At 38.8% G+C, this 19,834-nt stretch overlaps 1 protein-coding gene and 1 long non-coding RNA gene across 2 annotated transcripts in view; one reads left to right on the top strand and one right to left on the bottom strand.

The window, feature by feature from the left end:
• CERK (ceramide kinase) overlaps positions 1-9,885 on the top strand; it is a 43,032-nt gene extending 33,147 nt beyond the window's left edge. Inside the window, exons 11-13 of the mRNA XM_021524819.2 lie at positions 3,325-3,530; positions 5,962-6,170; positions 7,132-9,885. Coding sequence (XP_021380494.1) covers positions 3,325-3,530; positions 5,962-6,170; positions 7,132-7,231 — 515 coding nt within the window. The 3' untranslated portion in view covers positions 7,232-9,885. The remainder of the gene's footprint in view (positions 1-3,324; positions 3,531-5,961; positions 6,171-7,131) is intronic.
• The window catches only part of LOC144246321 (uncharacterized), a 44,222-nt gene extending 24,712 nt beyond the window's left edge, over positions 1-19,510 (bottom strand). The window contains exon 1 of the long non-coding RNA XR_013340006.1: positions 19,449-19,510. This is a non-coding gene — a long non-coding RNA (uncharacterized LOC144246321). The remainder of the gene's footprint in view (positions 1-19,448) is intronic.
• Positions 19,511-19,834: the final 324 nt, after the last annotated feature.

Raw genomic sequence — 19,834 nt, 5'->3', positions numbered from 1 at the left:
CTTCCTATGGGCGCTTCTTTCTGCCTTTACTATGTTTTTATTTCTTATTGTAGAGCCCAGTGCATACAATTGTAATTTTTTTGGTGAGCATTTGGTCCTTATTTCCTACATTACCTTACAATTGCAGTTTTTTTGCACTATCACTGTACCCAGTTCTAGGCATTTGTTAGCAAAAAGATTATCATATTTTGGAGATTCACTGGTAGCATAAAGATTTCTGTGCAACTTGAATTCCCATTACAATTGTTTAGTGCTTTCATCCTAGCTGCTGCTTTCAGATCTTTAATATAGTCAAGAGATGGTCAAATCAGAATATTTATTGGGTTATTTTAATCTATGCCCAGATTCAGCTAAAGAATTCTTTTTAGAGTATAAATAATGCATAGAAATAATTATATAAATATGACAGTAGGTTTTTTGTAAGGAAAAAAATTTGTCTTTCTGAGAAATTATTGTAGTTATAAATTGCCAACTTTTTTCTTTTGTTTGTCAGAGGGTTTATGTGTATTTTTTCATGCTCATGTGTGTTCTTTGGTTATTTTGTTGGTCAGTTGGTTTCGTTTTTAAATCTGCCTTTTTGTTAACTTTCATCTAGCAAAGGAACTACAAGAAAGCTACAGCTTAGTAATCAAGACAGTTTTAGCCAACTTTGCAGATGACATTTAGCAGCTGGTTATGTAGGATATTGTTTACTTTATTCTATTCTACTTCTGGTAGCTGGCTTTCTTTGCAGTCCAGTCTCTTATCCATGCAGTACTGGTAAGGAAACAATACAATCAGCTACTTTAGATTCACAATAGAAAGGATTTTAGGTCTCCACTTCAGATAAGCTTTTCACTCAGCAGGGTGTCTTGGCTGACTCTTTCATTGTGCCTACCAGGTTTGTGTATAATTCAGATAAGGTTAGAAGGATGCTTGATTGATTGTTGTTGAACATATTTCTTTGTATTGTGTATTGTGCAGGAGTCTCTGTGCATGTGCTGAGTAAATGTTGAGTGCTATCACTTTATGCTGATTTCAACAACTTGCAGTGTGTGCACACAATAGGCCACTGACTAGTGTCACTTATGCACTCCCTGCTTATGACTGCCCTACTGTAGTATATTTTGAGAAAATAATTTGTGCTGTTACAGTGATACACACTGCAATATGGTTGTGAAAACAGTTGTTCATTTAAAATGTGATTGATACCCTGACTTCGTTCTTACTTTGAACAGTGAAGGTGTTCTTGGGTAACATGCTGAGATTTATACCAGATGAAAACCATCTATTACAGTAACATAAAGAAGCATTTTACCTTAAGCATATTTAAAATGTTGATACATATCTAGACACACTGATGATTGAATTACTAATGCTTCTCAGAGAAACAGCAAAAGAATTTATCAGTAAAGGGAGATGTTTGCATTTTGTTGTTTGTTGTATCAGAAAATACCTGTTGTTTCCAGTTCCAGTAGTTTATGTTCTGTTCAGTTACCTGCATCTCAGAGCAGGGTCTTGTCATTTGCCTGCAGCCTGAACAGTCATTCTATAGTCTGACATTTAGATATGTCTCATCTCTCTTATGCATATTTAATTGCATAAGCTGATTTAAATTACTTCTTTCAGTAATGTCATGTTTGAAAGCAACATAAAAAGATCAGCAGTAAAGCAAGCAATGCTAAAAAGCACTGTGGCAAATTAAGCAAAAATTTTGTATTTAAAAGCTGCGGTTTTTTCTTGCTATTTTTGGTTTGTTTCTCAGAAGGTAGAACAGATAGTCTTGATGGAAAAATTATAATAAAGTTTTTTGTTTTCCTTAAGTCTTTTGTCACATTATAAGCTTACGTGTTTTTTCCTGGAAAACTGTTTTTCTTGGTTCTGTTACTAGAGAATGGATAGCAAGATGTTTCAGTGAATTCCAGGAAACAAGAGAAGTCCAAAAAGTGAAGAACAACTACAAAATACTTTGGAAACAATTATTTTTCTTTTTATTTTTCCTGATACACAGAGCTTGGAACATGTCAATTCAAAATGAATGCATCATAAGCTTCAGGTTCAAAATAACCTAGACAATTGTAATAGTGATTCTCTAAAGTAAATTTGAAGTTCCTAAAACTGAGGCAGTAAGGAATGTCAGAATTTCAGGACATGAAATACATAGCATAAACATCATTTGTAATCCCATCTGAAAATCACCTTGAAAATCACTGTAAGTTAACCAAAATGTGGGGAAATGAATCATGTTAGATGTTCAAGTCCATACCAGTTGACATTCCTCAAAATCCTTGTTTACATAAACAAGCTCAAGCATTTTTTGTTCTCTCCTAAATTTTACCCCTAGTGGCACTTCACTCTTCACCATGTTTGTCTGTCATCTGTTCTGCACTCATTACTTCTGTGGAATTGTTCATTTGAAATGAGTCCACTTATACCAGTAGGAGAAAAATAGTAAAAAAAAATTGTTATGGCTGCTTTTTGGCTTTTTCTTATTGTGATAAGGAAGACAATTATGTGTAATCTAAAAATATAAAGGGCATTTTTAATATATTTTTATACATATTAATATATTTTTATATATATTCAAGAAAATACAGTTTAGGCAACAACTCTGCATTGCCTCCCAATGCTTCTTTGTTCTAGAAAATTCCTCTGCTTCCTGGTAGTATCAATGCCAGAACACATTTAAGCTCAGTATACATGTAATCTCCAACAGAGTTTCAAGGTATTGAAAAGAGGCTTTGTGTTGTTTTCCAGAAATCTCTGAAGATTTGCACACGGGAACACTTAACTCTGTTAATAGTTCTAATCTTGGGACATTTGGGGCTAGAGTGGAAGCACCCTTCCCTTTGACATTTTAAAAACATTAAGTTGCTACATTGAGGCAGAAGAGGAATGCTTCAGAAACCAAATACTAAACTACAGTCCTTGCATCATTGCTTATTTAAGATTAACGAGTTGAAGAGCAAAAACAGAATTTTAAGCAGTTAATCCTTCTGAACTTTCACACAGCAAAACTTGTAACTTCCCTGTCTTTTCCCTTCCTATGGCTTTGCAGGTTTTCCCAAATAGTACTGATCCTGAATTTGGCATGCATATGCCAGAGAAGGCAAGCAGTTATGGGAGATAGTCACTGTCAGAAGAGAGAAAGCAACATTATCTGTTAGTATATGAAAAACAGATACTTAAAAATATTATTTTTAAATGTAGTTCATTTTAGATATTTATTGACAGTACATGAATATGTCCAGGGAAGAATTTTAAGTTGCCATTGATCGCTTTTTAGTGTTCTTGTGAGTAGTTCAAATGATTACCTATCTCCATATCTTTATTGATGTGTTTCAGAAGGTGAAGAAGAATGGAAGGTTATAAAAGGGAAATTTCTAGCCATCAATGCAGTAAGTATGAGCTGTGCCTGTCCACGAAGTCCAAAAGGCCTTTCACCAGCAGCTCATTTGGCAGATGGTTCAGCAGACCTCATTCTAGTTCGGAAATGCTCCAGATTTGATTTTCTACGGTATCTTGTCAGACATACAAACCAAGATGATCAGGTGTGTATTCCTTTTGACAGTATCTATCAAAGGTGTAAATATTGGTATTCTTATAGGACAGAAATAATATCTATAAAGCAGGTTTGTTTGTTTTTAAATTTATACATTTTGGGTGATGCAATCTCAGCATGTGCATCATGGAAAAAAAAAGCAGCTCAAAACATTTTACCAAAGTCAACTCCTTGGCCATAGCATTTTAACAAAATTCCACTTTTGCCTACTGAATTCAGTTTTGTAACATTTTTCGTGTATTTGCTGTTTGAACAATATTTGAAATTATTTTATCACAACTGTGCCCTCATGTAGTTGTCATAAAAACTGCTCATGGCACGAAAACTGCTCACAGCATGAATAGTTGAGGTAGATGTGGTGAAGAATAATAAATCACTTTTGGAAACTGTATAAAAATGTAGTTTAGGATTAAGTTACCAGAACTGCAATTTGATTTGAAACTGCAGGCTTTTAGCAGTATTTTACTACATATTAGTGACCAGGATGAGCTTTATGCATTCAGCTTGAAAATTATTTCTTGCATGTGTTGTAGTTGTCAGGCAGGAAGATTCATCACTGCTTTGGATCATAATATCTCTTGAAACTGAGTTATGACTGTGACTATTAGTATGTGACTACACATATTTAATATTTGTCACAACCTGGTATTATTAACATCTTCTGGAAATTACCTGAACAATGGACTAATATCATATCTAGTGTATAAAAGCAATAAAAAATCTCACATGTTTATGATGCTAGTCTTCTTCCACTGTGAAGGAATTAGTATAGATTCTTCTTCCTTTATTTCCAATTTGTGAATGTGTCCGTATTTGTCCTTCCCACTGTTCTCAACCTCCTCTTCCCTTCAGTCCTTCTCACTCACTGTTCCCTTGATATTTTTGATCAATTAAAGCCAGCCCTGGCTACCTTTCAAATTGGCTGTAACATTTATCAAGGGACAACATTCTGCTAAGGCTTGAGACATGAGAGCTCGGGTGCTCTCTGCACAGACACCGGTGACAATGGAGCCTTGGATACCAGCATTTGCCTCTGAGCAGTTTGGACCAGCACTCTCTTTAGTGAGCCCCTTTGGTCCAGGAGCCACTGCTTCCAAGCATAGAGTTTGATGAATTCACAGTTCATTTATGGTTAAAAGCTGAGGAATCTTTGAAAGTCTCTCCATGTTTGCTTTTTCTCTTTGTCATTATGGCCCTTTCCAATGCTTCCCATTTCTCTCTGGGATATGCTGGTTTTGCAGTGGAGATTGAATGCAAGGTTGTACATATGTCCTTATCTCAGGTTAGTGTCCACCATAAAAACCCTTCTTGGGAAGCCCTTCTTGAAAACTTAAGGAAATGTGAGAAGAAAAAAAAGGTGACTGTACATCAGTACAGATTGGTTTTCACATTTGCTTCCCTGTCACCCCCTTCCTATAGACACACACAGAGATACTACATGGCCTTTGCTAAATAACCTGTGTTCCATACAGCTTGCTGTAGTTAGCTCTGCCTGTGTCTGTTAAGCTGCTTTCAGGGTTGATGGGGGCATCCCCTAATTTATTGTCCCTTCAGTTAATGATGCCTGTTTTAAAGCATTCATTCAATATCATAGTGTAAGAGCAGTCTTCTAGTTGACCTGCTTTTTCTAGCTGAATTAACTAGTTAAAATTATTATTTTTTTGGGGATGTAATGGGAAGGGCAGGTTTGACACTGTCCCTTGTAAGACTGTGGATCTGTTGCATCGTTTTTGCATCATGTGCAGTGCTCTGGTGCAGGGTCTGGGGACCCCTTTGAGGGTGGCCTTTGATGGGGCATGATAGCCCCTCTGCTGTCCCTCATGTGGATGTCCCTCGGATGTGCCTTTCCCAGGGAAAAGGGCCCCTGGAGCTCCTCTTCACAGCAGAGAGTGGGCATTCACTGCTTCTGACCAGAGGCTTTTTCACCACACCCCCAGATCCTCTGCTCCTCCCCACTTTGGTGTGTGGGTCTGTCACAGCTGATAGCCCGTGGCTGTGGTCTCCACCCCAAAGATGCTGGGCATAATCCTGCTGTGAATGTATTCTACCCCAGCCCAGACCCGAGTCTTTTACCTCCATCAGCTTGCAGTCCAGGACCTCAGTCAGGAGGCAAATTCAGCATGGGATGGTCTTCCATGCAGGTGTTATTATATAATTTTGCTGTAATAGGCGCTATACAGTGATCATTGAGAAGTAAAGTTTCATTTTGGCTTTATTATTTTTTGACTTGTGCAGTTTTTCAAAAGCAAATATCACTTTATACCTCGGGTGAGCTTCTCTAGAAAATTGGAGTAAACAGACTTTCCTGGAGTACAAAATGCTGCATGCTGAGTAGCTTTACACATCACATTATTTAATTGTAATTGCCTGATTTGCCTTTTTTTTTTTTTCTTTTTTTTTTTTTTTTTTTTTTTTTGTAGTTTGACTTTCCATTTGTAGATGTTTATCGGGTTAAGTGTTTTCAATTTACATCGAAGCTTTCAGAAGACAATGAAAGCAATGTCATGGACATTGGAAAGAAACGTTTTGGCCAGTTCTGCAGAGATCATCCAGCCTGTTGCTGTAATATTGTTAATAGCACCTGGAATTGTGATGGAGAAACTCTGGATAGTTCAGCAGTTGAAGTGAGGTAAGCTTAGATTTTTCTGTCTATATAGCTGAACACATTAAGCCTTCTCTTGTATATTGAATGTATATTGAAATGCATTTCAAAGATGCTTATAAAGACATCCCAAAAAGATTCCTGTGCATAGCAAATTGGAGTCTTCTGATAATAAACCTACATATTTTTGTTACCATTTTGAATCCTTTCCAGAGAATACTGCAGTCATGTATGTTGTAAATGATCACTCTGAGTGAGATGGGTGGCCCTACCTTCGAAGTCATACTTACTTCTTAGGAACTGTTATTATGTGTTTAAAGCGCTGAAAGTGAATGTGGTGTTGAAAGGATTTTTTTTAAATGTATGAAATGCCTCATTACTCTGAGCAATAGCTTTTCCTATTTGCTTAAGAAAACATCTTTACCTCACAGAAATACTGAGTGTGTTCCATACTTTGTGGTTTTTTGCACACAGCACAGTTATATCTCCAGTCTCCACATATGGAGAAAGGATTTTGCAGTTGTGCAAATAATCAAATTAGAAAAGAAATTTGTGAAATTTGAAAGGGTATTTTTGGTTAATTTTTGTTGTTGTTGTTGTTTGGATTAGTTTTGGTTCCTTGTTTTGTTTGTTGTTTTTAGAACAAAGAGAACCAGACCCATAATGTTTACATACAAGTGTGTTGCAATAAAATATAATCCCTTAGCAGTCCAAAGGTGAGTTTTATAAATGCTGTGTATTGTACAAGATTGGCTCATCTCGGTGCTTATAGAACTTCTTGTGTGGATAAGGGGCATAAAAGAGGATCCTTGAAAACCTCCAGCTCTCTTAGCAGGGAAGGATTGTATCTAAAATGAGATTGTGATTTCTGTAGTCAGGAATAAGAAACTTTGTCCAGCTGTTTGAAATTAATGGATTATTAGAATTAAATGACTATAATTAAATAAGTGCTACCCATTTATTTCTTACTAATTTCTGTATTTTTCAGGGTTCACTGCCAGTTAATGAAACTGTTTGCAAGGGGAATTGAGGAAGACTGTAAAGATGAAGCTGCCCACAGCCAGAGTAGCATTGAACAATTACTATAGACATTGTTCCTCCAATGGGGAGAAGAAAAAAATAGAAGCTCAAGGAAATTGAGTAAATATGCATTTTAGTCAAATTGACAAGTATTTTAAACTTCTAGATTTTTTTATGGCTTCACTATAATTTTAGATATCTTACTGTATTGTGTCATTTTAGAAAAAAACATTGTAATCATTAAAATATATATTGGAGCAATGTAATCTGTTATGTTAGAAAAGATGGGCCTGGCCTATATCTGTGTATTCATGATGACTGATAAATTCTCTTTGCTTTTATAGAGAGCTAATTTAGTAGTTGTGTTGCAATAATATCTAAATGTTATGAAACATTGGACTTCCCACTGGCACCAAGATAAGACATTTTCAGTGTCTGAGAAGATGTTTTCTGCTGGGAGTGTTATGTAATTGTGTGTAGCTTAAATGCTGGATCACGGTGTTGTCATTAGCTTTTTTTTTTGTTTGTTTAATTATAATCTTTCATTTTGTAATTCTGACAATACCTTGCAACTTATCAATGCAATTCAAACACACATTCCTGGCTTTAACTAATAACAATTATAGTGTACAGATATTTGAAAAATAAAAGCACAACTATATACAGGTCACACCTCATCCTATATATTCTGTCTTTGAAGGTTTCCTTGCATCATGTGTTTTGGGATTGTAAAAGGTTTTAGGACTATTTGGATGATACCAAATACCACACAGTGCAACTGAAAAGTCTTGCAAGCAAATTGCAGGAGTACTTGTATAATATCAGGAAGGCACAGGAAAGGCAAATATAAGTATGTTCTCAAACACCAGCAAGTTTTAGTTTTTAAAAATATCTGATAACTTATTAAAAGCTTCCCTCTTCACAATTCTCTGGACATTCTACTCCATATGTTAAAATGTCATTGCAAAATAAGATGTTGAAGTCTTAAGTTTACAAATATGATTTGATGATTGAAAATCCTTAAAATAATTTAACTAAATATGAAACAAAATAATTTGCTTTGTCAAGCCAAGGGAAGAAACTGGCATGTGACAAATCATGAATTCACTGTGCTGATTTTTTTTTTATAACAAAAAACATTAGACTGTCATATAGAGCTATTGAGTGATTATTTAACTTGTATATAGTTTTGTGTATTGTGGCACGTGCATGTTTTGTGTCTAGGGCTTGGGCTAAATTTTGCTCTTCTTGTACAGGCTTAATCCTGTTTGAGGACAGAAGTTAGCTCCTGTTCTGTCTTTTTTTAAGTGTTTCTTTAAGTTTAAAATAGTCTTTAAAACTTAACTTTATATGAGGTTTTTTTGGTTTTTTTTTTGCATCCAAACAGCTGATGAGTCTGTATTCATGTCTATTTATTGGTACTTCTGTCATCCAGCTTGTGTTAGATTCATGTCTCTCATATATGTGGTCAGTGTAAGCCATGGTGATTGGTCATTTCATTACTGAAGCACTTGAATATTGTTATAAATGGCAGGTTATTTTTTTTTTTCTATTAAAGTTATTTACATTCCAGTTTTACGTATTACAAAAATTGTGTTCTATATCTTTGCTACAAAGTATTACTCATATTGCTCTATATGAAAAAAAAGCACTTGCAATTTATATTTGCCTCAAGTACAATCATACAAAGTTTAGGATCTTTATTTTGTTATATAATATTTCAGGAAAATACTTGAATACTTTTTCCAAAACTACTACTCTTTGCTTTCCTCATTAATGCAATGAGTTGAAATATTTATTCATCCAGTGTTTTTCTGACACTTCTAACACAGGTGTTACATATAATGTATTTTTAAAGCCATGTTTAATAAGTGAAATTGTACTTTTGAACTAACATCCCATTGAAAATGAAATTATGCAGTTCTACAAATGTGAATATTTTTTGAAAGTGTCATTTGTTTAAAAATGTCTATGGTTATTGTGGTTAATCCATGAATATTGTGAGAGTACCCAGACTGCGAAGTTACAGTAATTCTTGTGCAGAAGGTAATGGTGCACACTCAGCTTCCTGACAGTGAGGGAGTTTGAGGCATTGCAGCTATCCAGAGCACATTCTTATCAGTGAGAACTGGAATAAATAACCAGCTCTTTCCATTAGTTTACTAGCAAGTCATGAGACCCCTATTTGAAAAATGGAGACTTAATCTCAAAGTGAATGTATATTGAAATGCTTTGAATATTTGAGTATCTGCAACTGAGTGCTTAGTGTTTCCAAAGAAAGCCACAGTGAGGGTCTCCTCTCTGAGAAAAAGCCACCAGAAAAGGATGAAAGATCATGGTATAGTATGGTAAGGAAGCATGAAGTAAATAATAAAGGTATTGCAACATAATAAAATTTAAAGGTCATAGGTAATAGAAAAGCTGCATAGTTGCATTTGAATAATCCTGTTTGTAGCATATTAAACTAGCAAAGCATCATATGTGAGTTGTATGACATGTCCAGTTTATTTTAAGAGAGCTGTGTAAGTAATGTCTTCTTACATTTTAATTCTAGGGATTTTTTTTCTCTGAATGTAATCTTAGTATGGAAATTATGTATAGGAAAACCAGCTTTGATTTTTCTTTTTTCCCAATCTTGCTGGCTTCAAGATTAAAAAATGTGTTCTGTTTTATGACACTAGGGCATTTCATTAAAGAAATAAAACTGCATTGTACAACAGCACATTGGTTTTCTTCTTTTCACAACTTGATTTGAAAAAATCTCAGTTTGGCAGAAATCTGGCAGTAATATGCTTAATGTAACCACTGTGAGTAGATCAAGCAAAGTGAAGATCAAACAGAGTGAAGCAATTCATAACCTTCCAGTTGGGTTGATGACAGCTTTGTGGCAAGTGTGAGTGTGAACAAACACTGAGAGTGCAGGAAAGCAACTAGTGAAGCTGCACTTAGATACTAAGCATCTCTACAAGGGTAAACTGAATGTGAAACTTACTATAATGCAGGTATTTAGAGTTGTAATTATTGTGGAAGTAAAAGAAACTGCTGTTCTAAGAAGGGTAAATATATATTATACTATAAATAGTGTGTTAAATAGATGGGGGATCTTAGAGTTTTGTTGCAATAGTTGCTACAGATGAAGCACGTATTCTAAGAAGTAAAACATGTTCATTGTATATAAGCAATGGGCACAGAAGGAGAACATGCTTCTCAGCACTGCAGACACTTGTGCTTTTGCAGTGTGTTGTTTTTGTGTGGCAAGGGTTTGGTAGCTGGGGGGCTGCAGGGGTGACTTGGATGAAGGCAGCAGAGGATGCCCCCGTGTCACACAGTCATTTCCCCAGCCAGCTCCTACATGGACCTGCCACTGGCCAAAGCTGAGCTCACGGGATGGCATTGCTAAGAACTTCTGTGATAAATTAGGAAGGGTAGAAGGTGCTGCTCAACAGCTGTGAAAGGAGTGAGTGGAAAATAAACATCCTGCAGACACTTAAGGTCAGTGAAGAAGGGAGGAGGTGCTCCAGGCACCAGATGAGATTGCTCTGCAGCCTGTGGAGGACCTCACACTGGAGCAGGTGGATGTGCCCCCAGGAAAGCTGCAACTCATGGAGAGCCCATGCTGAAGGAAATTTCCTGGCAGGGGCTGCAGCCATGGAGAGGAGCACATACATGAGCAGGTATTTTTCACATTAACTGTGGCCTGTGGGGGATGCTTTCCTCCTCAGGAAGGAGAAAGAAGTAAGGGAGAGAAAGTGTTAAATTAAACTCGATAGAACCCCCACTTCTCCATCCCCCTGCACGGCTCAAGGTAGGGGGAATGAGGTAGAAGAGTCAGATGTGAAGTTAAGCATAGGAATGAGGCAGAGAGGGAGGAGATGAGGTGGTGCATTTAGGTTTGGGTTTATTTCTGTCTTACTCCAATATTAATTGGCAATAAATTATATTCATTTTCCCCAAAATGACTTCATTTTGCCCCTGACTGTAATTGCTGAGGGGCCTCCCTGTCCTTAGCTTGACCCCTGAGCTATTCAATCATTCTTTACCCTGTCCTGACAAGGATAATCTAGAATCAAAAATTTCTCCAAACATGTGTCTTGCAATTAAGTATTAGAATAATAGAATCTTAGAACTTTTAGGTTGGAAAAGACCTTTAATATCATAAAGACCAATCCTTAAACCAGCACTGCCAAGATCATCTCCATAAGGGCCACATCTACAGGTCTTCTAACTACCTACTTTTAACTATCCAGGGATGCTATCTCAGCCACTTCCCTGGACAGCCTGTTCCAATCCTTGATAATCCTTTCCATGAAAAAGCTTTTCATAATACCGAGTCTAAGCCTGCTCTGGCACAACTTCATAGGAACTTAGACTGGAAGGGACTTGAAAGATCAAGTTGAGTCTAAAGCTTATACTCAACTTGAAGCCATTTCCCCTATTTCCTCTTGTGCTATCGCTTTTATACAGAAAAGGAGACTGACCCCCACCTGGCTACAAGCTCTTTTGTGGTAGTTGTAGTGTAATAAGGTTCCCCTGAGCCTCCTTTTCTCCAGAATAAACACCCCCCAGAATAAACGTCCCTCGGCAGCTCCTCACCAGACTTGCACTCTGGACACGTCCCTCAGCTCTATTGCCATTCTCTGGACACGATCCAGCGCCTCTTCTAATGAAAGGCCCAGAACTGAACACAGAATTCATTTCCCTAGAACTCCTGCCTTAATCTCCATGAAGTAAATGAGTAATAGGAGTTCATCACTTTTATTCTCATTAGTGACATTGTTCTTATTTCAACTTTTCAACAGGAGAGTTAAGTAATTTAATAGATTCTAACCACCGTTTAAGTTGCAGCAAATTAGTTCTGTCCATAATGAACAGTCTTCTCAGACTTCTCTTGCCCACTTTCATGTACACGATCTACATCTCACAAAGGCTTATGCATGTTCTTAATTAATACATGACTAGTCCAATTAATTAGAAGGGGGTGTGGCATTCATTCTCCAGTCATGCCTTTCAAATACTTTGCAATGAGAGGATTAACTATTTTTTCAGTCAATTTCCTGCTTTGAGAAATTATGCCTAATATGTACTTGCCAAAATTTCCAATGAGGTTGTTTTCAAAAAATGTTAGATCCTTTGTGACTCTTGCATGTCTGAAAAGATGATTTGCTCTTGTTGGTAGCTATTTTACCTAAGGTGCAATTTTCTGGCTTTTTTTATAGAAATCCTCCAGCAAGAAATAAAATTAACAGATTTTTAGTCTCTTTTTTTCAAAATTTCAGTAGTATAGGACAGGAAAAATATAAGCAGAAAAATAATTATTTATAAAGGAAAACCACTGAACAAATAGCAGAAGAAATGAAAATTAAAAAATCAATGAAGACTAAATTCTGGAAATGAACAACTGCAAAATAAATATTAAAAAGAAGAAAAATAAAAAATAAGAAAACAAAATACGGATTTTTTTTCCCCATTTTTTCTGCTGGAAAGCTTTGCCTGGGTACATGTACTGTAACTGCACAGTAAAGCTAGCACTAAAGGTTTGAGTAGATTTCTAGAAGTTTAACTATTTACAGCTGCTAGAGAGAATAAAAGCTTCATCACTGTTATGAAGACATATTTCTAAAAAAATGCTGTGTCACCCTCTGTATTTCCACTCACAAACTTTACCATAACAGCAGCATAGCTAGAAGAGCTGCTAAAGGAGAACTGTAAAAGCAGCTTTATGCTTACCTGTAGCAATGTGAAACATTCTGAAATGACTGTTCAATTTAATCTCCCAAATATTGTTTTTCATGTTAATATTTAGCAGCTGTATTTTAGGAAAGGGGAGATTGCACAACAAGAAGAAATGCTAGGTTAGTGTTTCAATGCTGCTGAGGTCAAGGTGGTGGGATAGCAACTCACCCCAGCGAAGGGTCTGTCCCACAGATCTTGTAACATCAGGGGAAGTCCCACAGAAAATGTTTCCCTGCAGAAATACCTGTGCAGTTCCTAGAATGTGTTAATCTAATCTGTTCTTCTGAGCTTTCCGTGATGGATATTCAGCAAAGCAGATCAGCTATCAAAACAGATTTCTTAAAGGTTTTTAGTTAGAAAGTCGTGGTTACTCAGCTGAATCCCCATTGCTGTGTTTACACACGGGCACAGAGAGCACTTGTCTTTGGGGAATTCACTCCCCGGGATATTCTGTTGCCTCTCAGTCTCCTGTTCTCTGCCTAAACAGTATTACTATTCAGACAGAGAAGGAAAAACCCTACAATAGTCAAGTACTTCTTGATATGAAAACCTACTTGAAGCTGATTTTTGTTTACCACCAAAGAAGGGGCTCTGAGAGAAGAAAGAGAGCTGGTACTGACAGGGTTGCTCTAGAATGAGTAGCTGCATAAAGCCTTCAACCAAATCAGATACTGTTTAGTATCTAGATACCATGTTTTCATAGAATGCTGCTTAAAGCTCTGATGGATGCATTTAAGGTAGACATTTCCCCTCAGCAATACCTATCAGATAAACAACTGCTCTGAGGATTACTCTGCTGGTGGATGCTGCCCTGCTCCTAGACCAAAGAACAAACCAATAAGCTCTCAGATAGTTGCAGTCTCCGATTTCCATTGTGTCTCACAGTGTTTAAATTTTCTATGGAAACCAGGCAAAATCTAAACACCTGCGTGTTGCCCTGGTTGTAATTTTCTAGTAAAGACTTTCAGAAAATTCTCAACACATTGGTGGTTGGGTTGGGAAAGAGTAAACATAGGCATATTCTTTCACCAGATCAGCAGACAGTATATTTGTTCTCCTCTGTGTGCAGGCAAAGCTTTGAGCCAACAGAATAAATTGTAGTTTTTGCTGCATTAAAGAGTTTACAGACTCAGTGGAGGAAAGTGAGGTGGGGAAGAAGCACAAGGTTGCTGCTTTCTGTGCTCAGGGAGTCCATCCTGAAGCTTTTGTGGAGGGAACACCAGGCACTAATGCATGGACTAGTGCAGAAGAGGGATGCAGTGAGCAGGAATATCCAAAGATCACTGGCCATGCAGACTTGGCAGTCCAAACTCACCCACCCAGTAAATAAAGCATTGCACCATATCTGTGTCAATTGCTCAGGCTTGGGTCTGAAGGCCATTGCTGTCTGCCCTGCCTTCATTTGTTGGAGGAAATTTCACTAGTTTGGGATAAATCTGTGCTGTAACACTGCTATCAGAAAGCACAGCAGGAATTTATTAGGAAAAGTGATTGTGTTCAGTGTTTTCACTGGAGCTAAAAGAGAGGAAAAAGGAGGCCAAGAAAGGGTTGTTGGTTCACACTGCCCATACTGAAGTAACCCAACACAATGCACCTCACATTGCACATGCAAGGGGAATTGGACGCCACGGCTGCTTGCACTGGTTTCTACCAGGAGTTCTGGTTTCTGCCTTCCAGCAAAGCTACTGAGATACCAGAACTCTGTTCTCCACTTGGCATGGGCAGTGGCTAAGGGACTGAATGTTGTTCCCATTTGAAAGCACACAGAGCTGTATTTGAATTCTCTTCAGTTCCAGGACACCGCGTTCATCCTGCAGTAGTGACAGCCAGAGCTTCCAGTGGAGTGGAAAATGCCTTCCTATGCTGTTAATGCAAGGTATCAGTGGAAGGAACTATAGTTACTGTGGTTTTAGTGTTTTTCCCAAAGCTACTCAGGTGGGAATGCATCTCTGTTATATTCAGAAAGATTGGGCAACTCACATTGGGCCATAATGACCACTGCTGTGCCCTTTCTCCTGACATCAGCTGATGCCTTAGACAATACCAACAGGCTGTGGGCCATGTGAAGGTGTAAGCAGCTGACATCCATCAGGAAATGAGGTGGCCGTAATCTTTGAGCTGGGGCCTCAGACATTTTAGCATATTGTTGATGACTATGCAGTTGTTCTCTTTCATCCACATTGAAATGTGTGCTGGGAAACCAGGAGGAAAAGGTGGGTATCTCCATGGCTGGGCAGCTGCTATGGGTGAGCAGGGGTGACCTGTGGCCTTCAGGAGCACCAATGTGGAGCATGCCTGGCAAAGGACTTCGTGTTAGGAGTGCACGGTGTTGACACAAGCCATGCTCTGCCTCTAGATGTGACACTGGGAGCAACAACCAACAGGGAGCAGACAGAAGATCTCCTACAGAACAGAGCAGAGGGCAGAGATGGTGTTAACAGTGTCTGTAATGGCCTTGGTGACTGCACTGCAGTGCAACAGAGCTGCAGGGGCTGAGCACGGCCAGCTTGCTGAAAGCAGTGAGGCCTGGAAGCCAGTGCACTGGCAAGTCAGCTCTTGATCTAAAAATAAAGCATGTGTAGGTGGGTATGTTGTACTAGAAAGGCTGAAAGGTCCTGATGCAAGTCCCAGATCACTAAGACATAGTAAGCCTGATCTCATGAGTGGTGGCCTCCAGTGAGTTACTCACACTCCATTGATTAAATAGTGGCTGGGGCAGCATGGCTCCTGAGATGCTCTGGGGCACAGCATGGTGGCTTTTTACCTACCCAAAGCTCTCTCCAAGCTCCTGTTTGCTAATTTGTTTTTCTCTTCTTGCAGCCAACTAAGCCTTGAGGAGAAGATGTGTGAGGAGCAGCTGAGGTCACTTGGTCTCTTCAGCCTGGGGGAGACTGAGGGGAAACCTCACTGAAGTTACAACTTCCTCATGAGGGGAAGAGGAGGGGCAGACACTGATCTCCTCTCTGTGGTGAGCAGTGACAGGACCCAAGGGAGCGGACTGAGGCTGAGTCAGGGGAGGTTTAGTTTGAATATTACAAAAAGATTCTTCACCCAGAAGGTGACTGGGCACTGGAACAGCTCCCCAGGGCAGTGGTCACAGCACCAACCTGACAGAGTTCTAGAAGTGTTTGGAGAATGCTCTCAGGCACATGAGTGACTTGCAGTGATGCTGCTGTGCAGGGCCACTGTTGGACTTGATGATCCCTGTGAGTCCCTTCCAACCCAGCATATTCTGTGAACACCAGCCTGTTAAAACCTCCTAATGAGCAGGAAGAATACTGACACTGGAAGGCTGTTGCATCATGACCTTTTATACAGGGCAGCAGGGCCTACAGGGTGCATGAGAATTCAGGTGGAAGAGCATAGCCTTGTCATTTGTGTTTGTGTCACATACCAGGTGACACGGCTGTGTCATGGAGAGGACTGGTGCAGTGAATTAAGTGACTGAAGAGCAGCCCTACTGCTGCTGCTCCTGTGGCACAGCATATTTTTGACTGTGAATATTTGGGAGCAATTTGACATGGTGAAATAATTGTGACAAAGGTGTATTTATTTTTGAGGTCTCTTCATGCAGGTCCACTGGAAGACATGCTTGCATTCTTGGATGTAGTCCGAGACTTGTAAATAACATCAAATATTTTGCTGTAACCTCATTTTTCTCTGTTCAAGAACCTGTCAAGATCTTGTTTTTCCATCTTGGCTGACACTGCTGACACAGTGGTGTCAGCACAGAGAAGGCTTGCCAGCCCGAGCAATGCTAAACATCTGTGAACAGCACAGTGCTCAGATGTCACTGCCTGGCCTGCCTTGGCACAGACGTGCCAGGGGAAAAAGGCTCAGCCCGTGCTGAGTCTAAAGGATAACCCTTGAAAATGACACATCCACAGAAAATGGCACTCAAGTTTTGCCCTTGGGTAGAAGCAGATTATTTTGCATACAAATATGAGCGGATGGAGACAGCACAGAGAACTCTGCCTATGGCTCTCCCATGTGCACTGATTGAATCTCTGAACTTGCAGTCTACAGTAACTGTATCAGAAAAATTGCCACTGTCTTTCAATAAGGGCAGAAATATAGCTTTGTTTTGCTTTTGGAGTCTTTGTATTACAAATCAGTGCCTATAATCCAGGAAAACAGAAGATTATTTTTAAGTAAAACATGGAACAATGCTATTACATGCAGTTATATATGTCACTTGTTTTTCCACACTCTAAGATGCAATGGAGAGTTCTAAAGTTTAAATAATTTTATGATAAAGAAACCTTCTGGTATTGTTTAATGATTCTGCATGTTAACGTACTTTTAAATCTACCTTGCTGCAGTAACTGGTATTCAGAGTTCTAAGTCTGACCTGATCCTGCAGCTCCCTCTACTGAAAATTAGTTCTCTAGAAAAGAACTCCACATTTCAAAATACAGCAGTCATTTTTAAGGTAGTCTGGCAACTCCATTTCCTATGGCTCCCTACAGATGAGATTTGCAGTAACGTGTTTCAGTTCAAATTGCACATCACTTCACACCAGTGATTTCTACTTTTAATTTTCTTTACAGGATTCAATGTGATCACACAATGATAGCTGCTTTTCCTCTCAAAGAACTGAACAATTTGAACAATGTCTTCCTTAAAAGGGATAGAAACATGTCAAGCAGGGGAAAAGTACAATCATACATTTTAGCATCTGGGACCCTTGTTCATATACGAACTTTCTCAACTCAGCTGAATTTGCCTCTATTGCAAGTGTCTTGAGCACACTATTAAATAAAGATGGCTTAAATATTTGTTTCCACCAGGTCTCAGGTAGTTCTAGTTCTCACTTTGCTCTGCCCTAAGCAAGTGTGGACAAATATCATAAGTAGAGAAAATCAGTTGCCATATCTGTTAGGCAGAGAGCCTGCAAGGACAGACCAGATGATCTGTCATTTTCAGTCAGTGCCATGAGGTGTATGGGAGGTGGGAACACACCTGATTAGATCTGGTGTGATTTTTCTTTCCCTGCCAGCTCCTGGCTCTTGGACTCAGCCCTGCTTTTTCCTTTTATGGCCATAGCAGTATTTCTGAGCACTCCTGGTCTCCCCCAGCTTTTCCACTTTCTCATTGCTGTCCTGACTTTCCACTATTCCCATTATTTTGTTTCACTGGCCCTTTCTGGAATTCAAGTATGGTAGCTGTATTACTGGCCTGATAATACTGCTCTCTGTTCCTTTGGTTTCCTTTTCTCCATCTTTGCACTCAGTCTGGCTGCCTGCTACTCCAGCACACAGGCTATCAAGCTTTTCTCTATGTTGGTTTCTTTTCTAGAACTCTTCTGTTTGATTTTGTGATGCAGGCATGTATCTGAAGCAAGGGACTCACTTACTTGTACATCTCTGAGAAAAGATGTTTGACATCTGGACGTGTCTTTGGGTACCAACGGGTTTGTTACCTTATGGTAAAGGTAAGGTCTTTAAGTCTTATGGTAAAGTCTTTAACACTCTTAAGAGTGTTTTTCTGCCTTAGCATTTGAAAATTCTCCAAAACTCTTTTTATCAAGGGGAAATACTGATGTATAATAAATTAATAACAATAGCAATAGGAAAATATTATTTGTTATGCATAGTTCAATTGCAAATAAGTGCATGTTCCCCATGGGAGCATTTAAAAACCAAGTATCACTGATATGAGGCTACATAACGTCACCATTGGGGTAAGGCACTGTCATGTTCATACTTCTTTTCTGTCTAAAACACTAGGTAAAAGAAGCACATTGCTGTGAACCGTGAGTTTTCTTATTTATTTCTACATTAAAACATATCTCCAAGGAAACAAAACTACTGTGAGGCACTTCTAAGGTATTTGTTCCCTCTCTTAAGTTTCCAACAGCTGTCTTTATTGAAAGCCTTTAAAAAAATAATTATTTCTTTAGCATGTACAAGTATGAACAATATAAATGTCAATATTTATGCTCTAAATATTTTCTTCTCTATGGCAGAGCAATGATATATGTGTAAGAGCAATTTTGCAGAAAATAGGGTGGAGTGATTTCAGGACAAATGTTCCTTGCATTTCTTACTATGAGCTGGCTTGTTTACGATGGGATCTGTAATCCACACAACATGTGATTGGAGTGCATCCATCCTAATGCTTGTAACTGGCTTTCATCAGAAGCCATAAGCTGGAAAACGGCTGCTCCTGTGGCCAAAAGGGCCATGTAATCTGTGTTTCTGTGGGCACCTTTTAATTCAGGAGTACTGAGATCTCTGGGGCCTACAGTGGGAAATGTTAAGACAGAACACGAATCTGCTGAAAAGGTAGCAGGAGAAGCAGCAATCCCTGGAGGGAGCAGTGGAGGAATAATACAGAGCAGAGCAAACTACAGGCTGAAACCAGACCTGAAGTTGATGTATCCCAGCTCAGGTTCCTGGCTGAGCCCATCTCAGCCAGTGGCATGCTGATTACAAAATCCAAACTGACTGCGCTTTGGAGCCCTTGGCATGTGACCATTCCTCTTCAACAGCCTTACATAAATGTTTTGAAATTCAGCTGTTCCACAACAGAGCCTTTGGCTGTCAGTACCTTGCTGAATGCCAGAGGGTTTCCTCCTCTTCTGAAGGGCAAAGGGACAAGACATGAATGGCAGGTCAGCGATGTCCTCGGCTGATGGAAATCATCTCCTTTGACCTTTAACAGAGCCACATCAGTTTACCACTGAAAATCTGCTGCTCTGCCTAGCTGATATTTATGTTAAATCCAAGCACATATCAGGAAGTATTGCACTGAAAATCTGAACAGACTTTGTCCCCAAGGTATGACCTCTGAAATTGTGCTCTGTCCGATCTAGTAATGAAGTAACTTTTTATTCTAATTCAGTGTACTCTGAACCAGAGGAACTAGTCTAATAGGAGTGTTAGGTTTATTTCCAGCTGAGTTTTGAGTAAGGCAAATTTGCATTTTCTATTGAA

This window comes from Lonchura striata, chromosome 5 (genome assembly GCF_046129695.1).
Source record: "Lonchura striata isolate bLonStr1 chromosome 5, bLonStr1.mat, whole genome shotgun sequence".
Classification (NCBI taxonomy): Eukaryota; Metazoa; Chordata; class Aves; order Passeriformes; family Estrildidae; genus Lonchura; species Lonchura striata.
The sequence above is the reverse complement of the archived record's forward strand: the minus strand, read 5'-3'. Positions and strand labels throughout refer to the sequence as shown.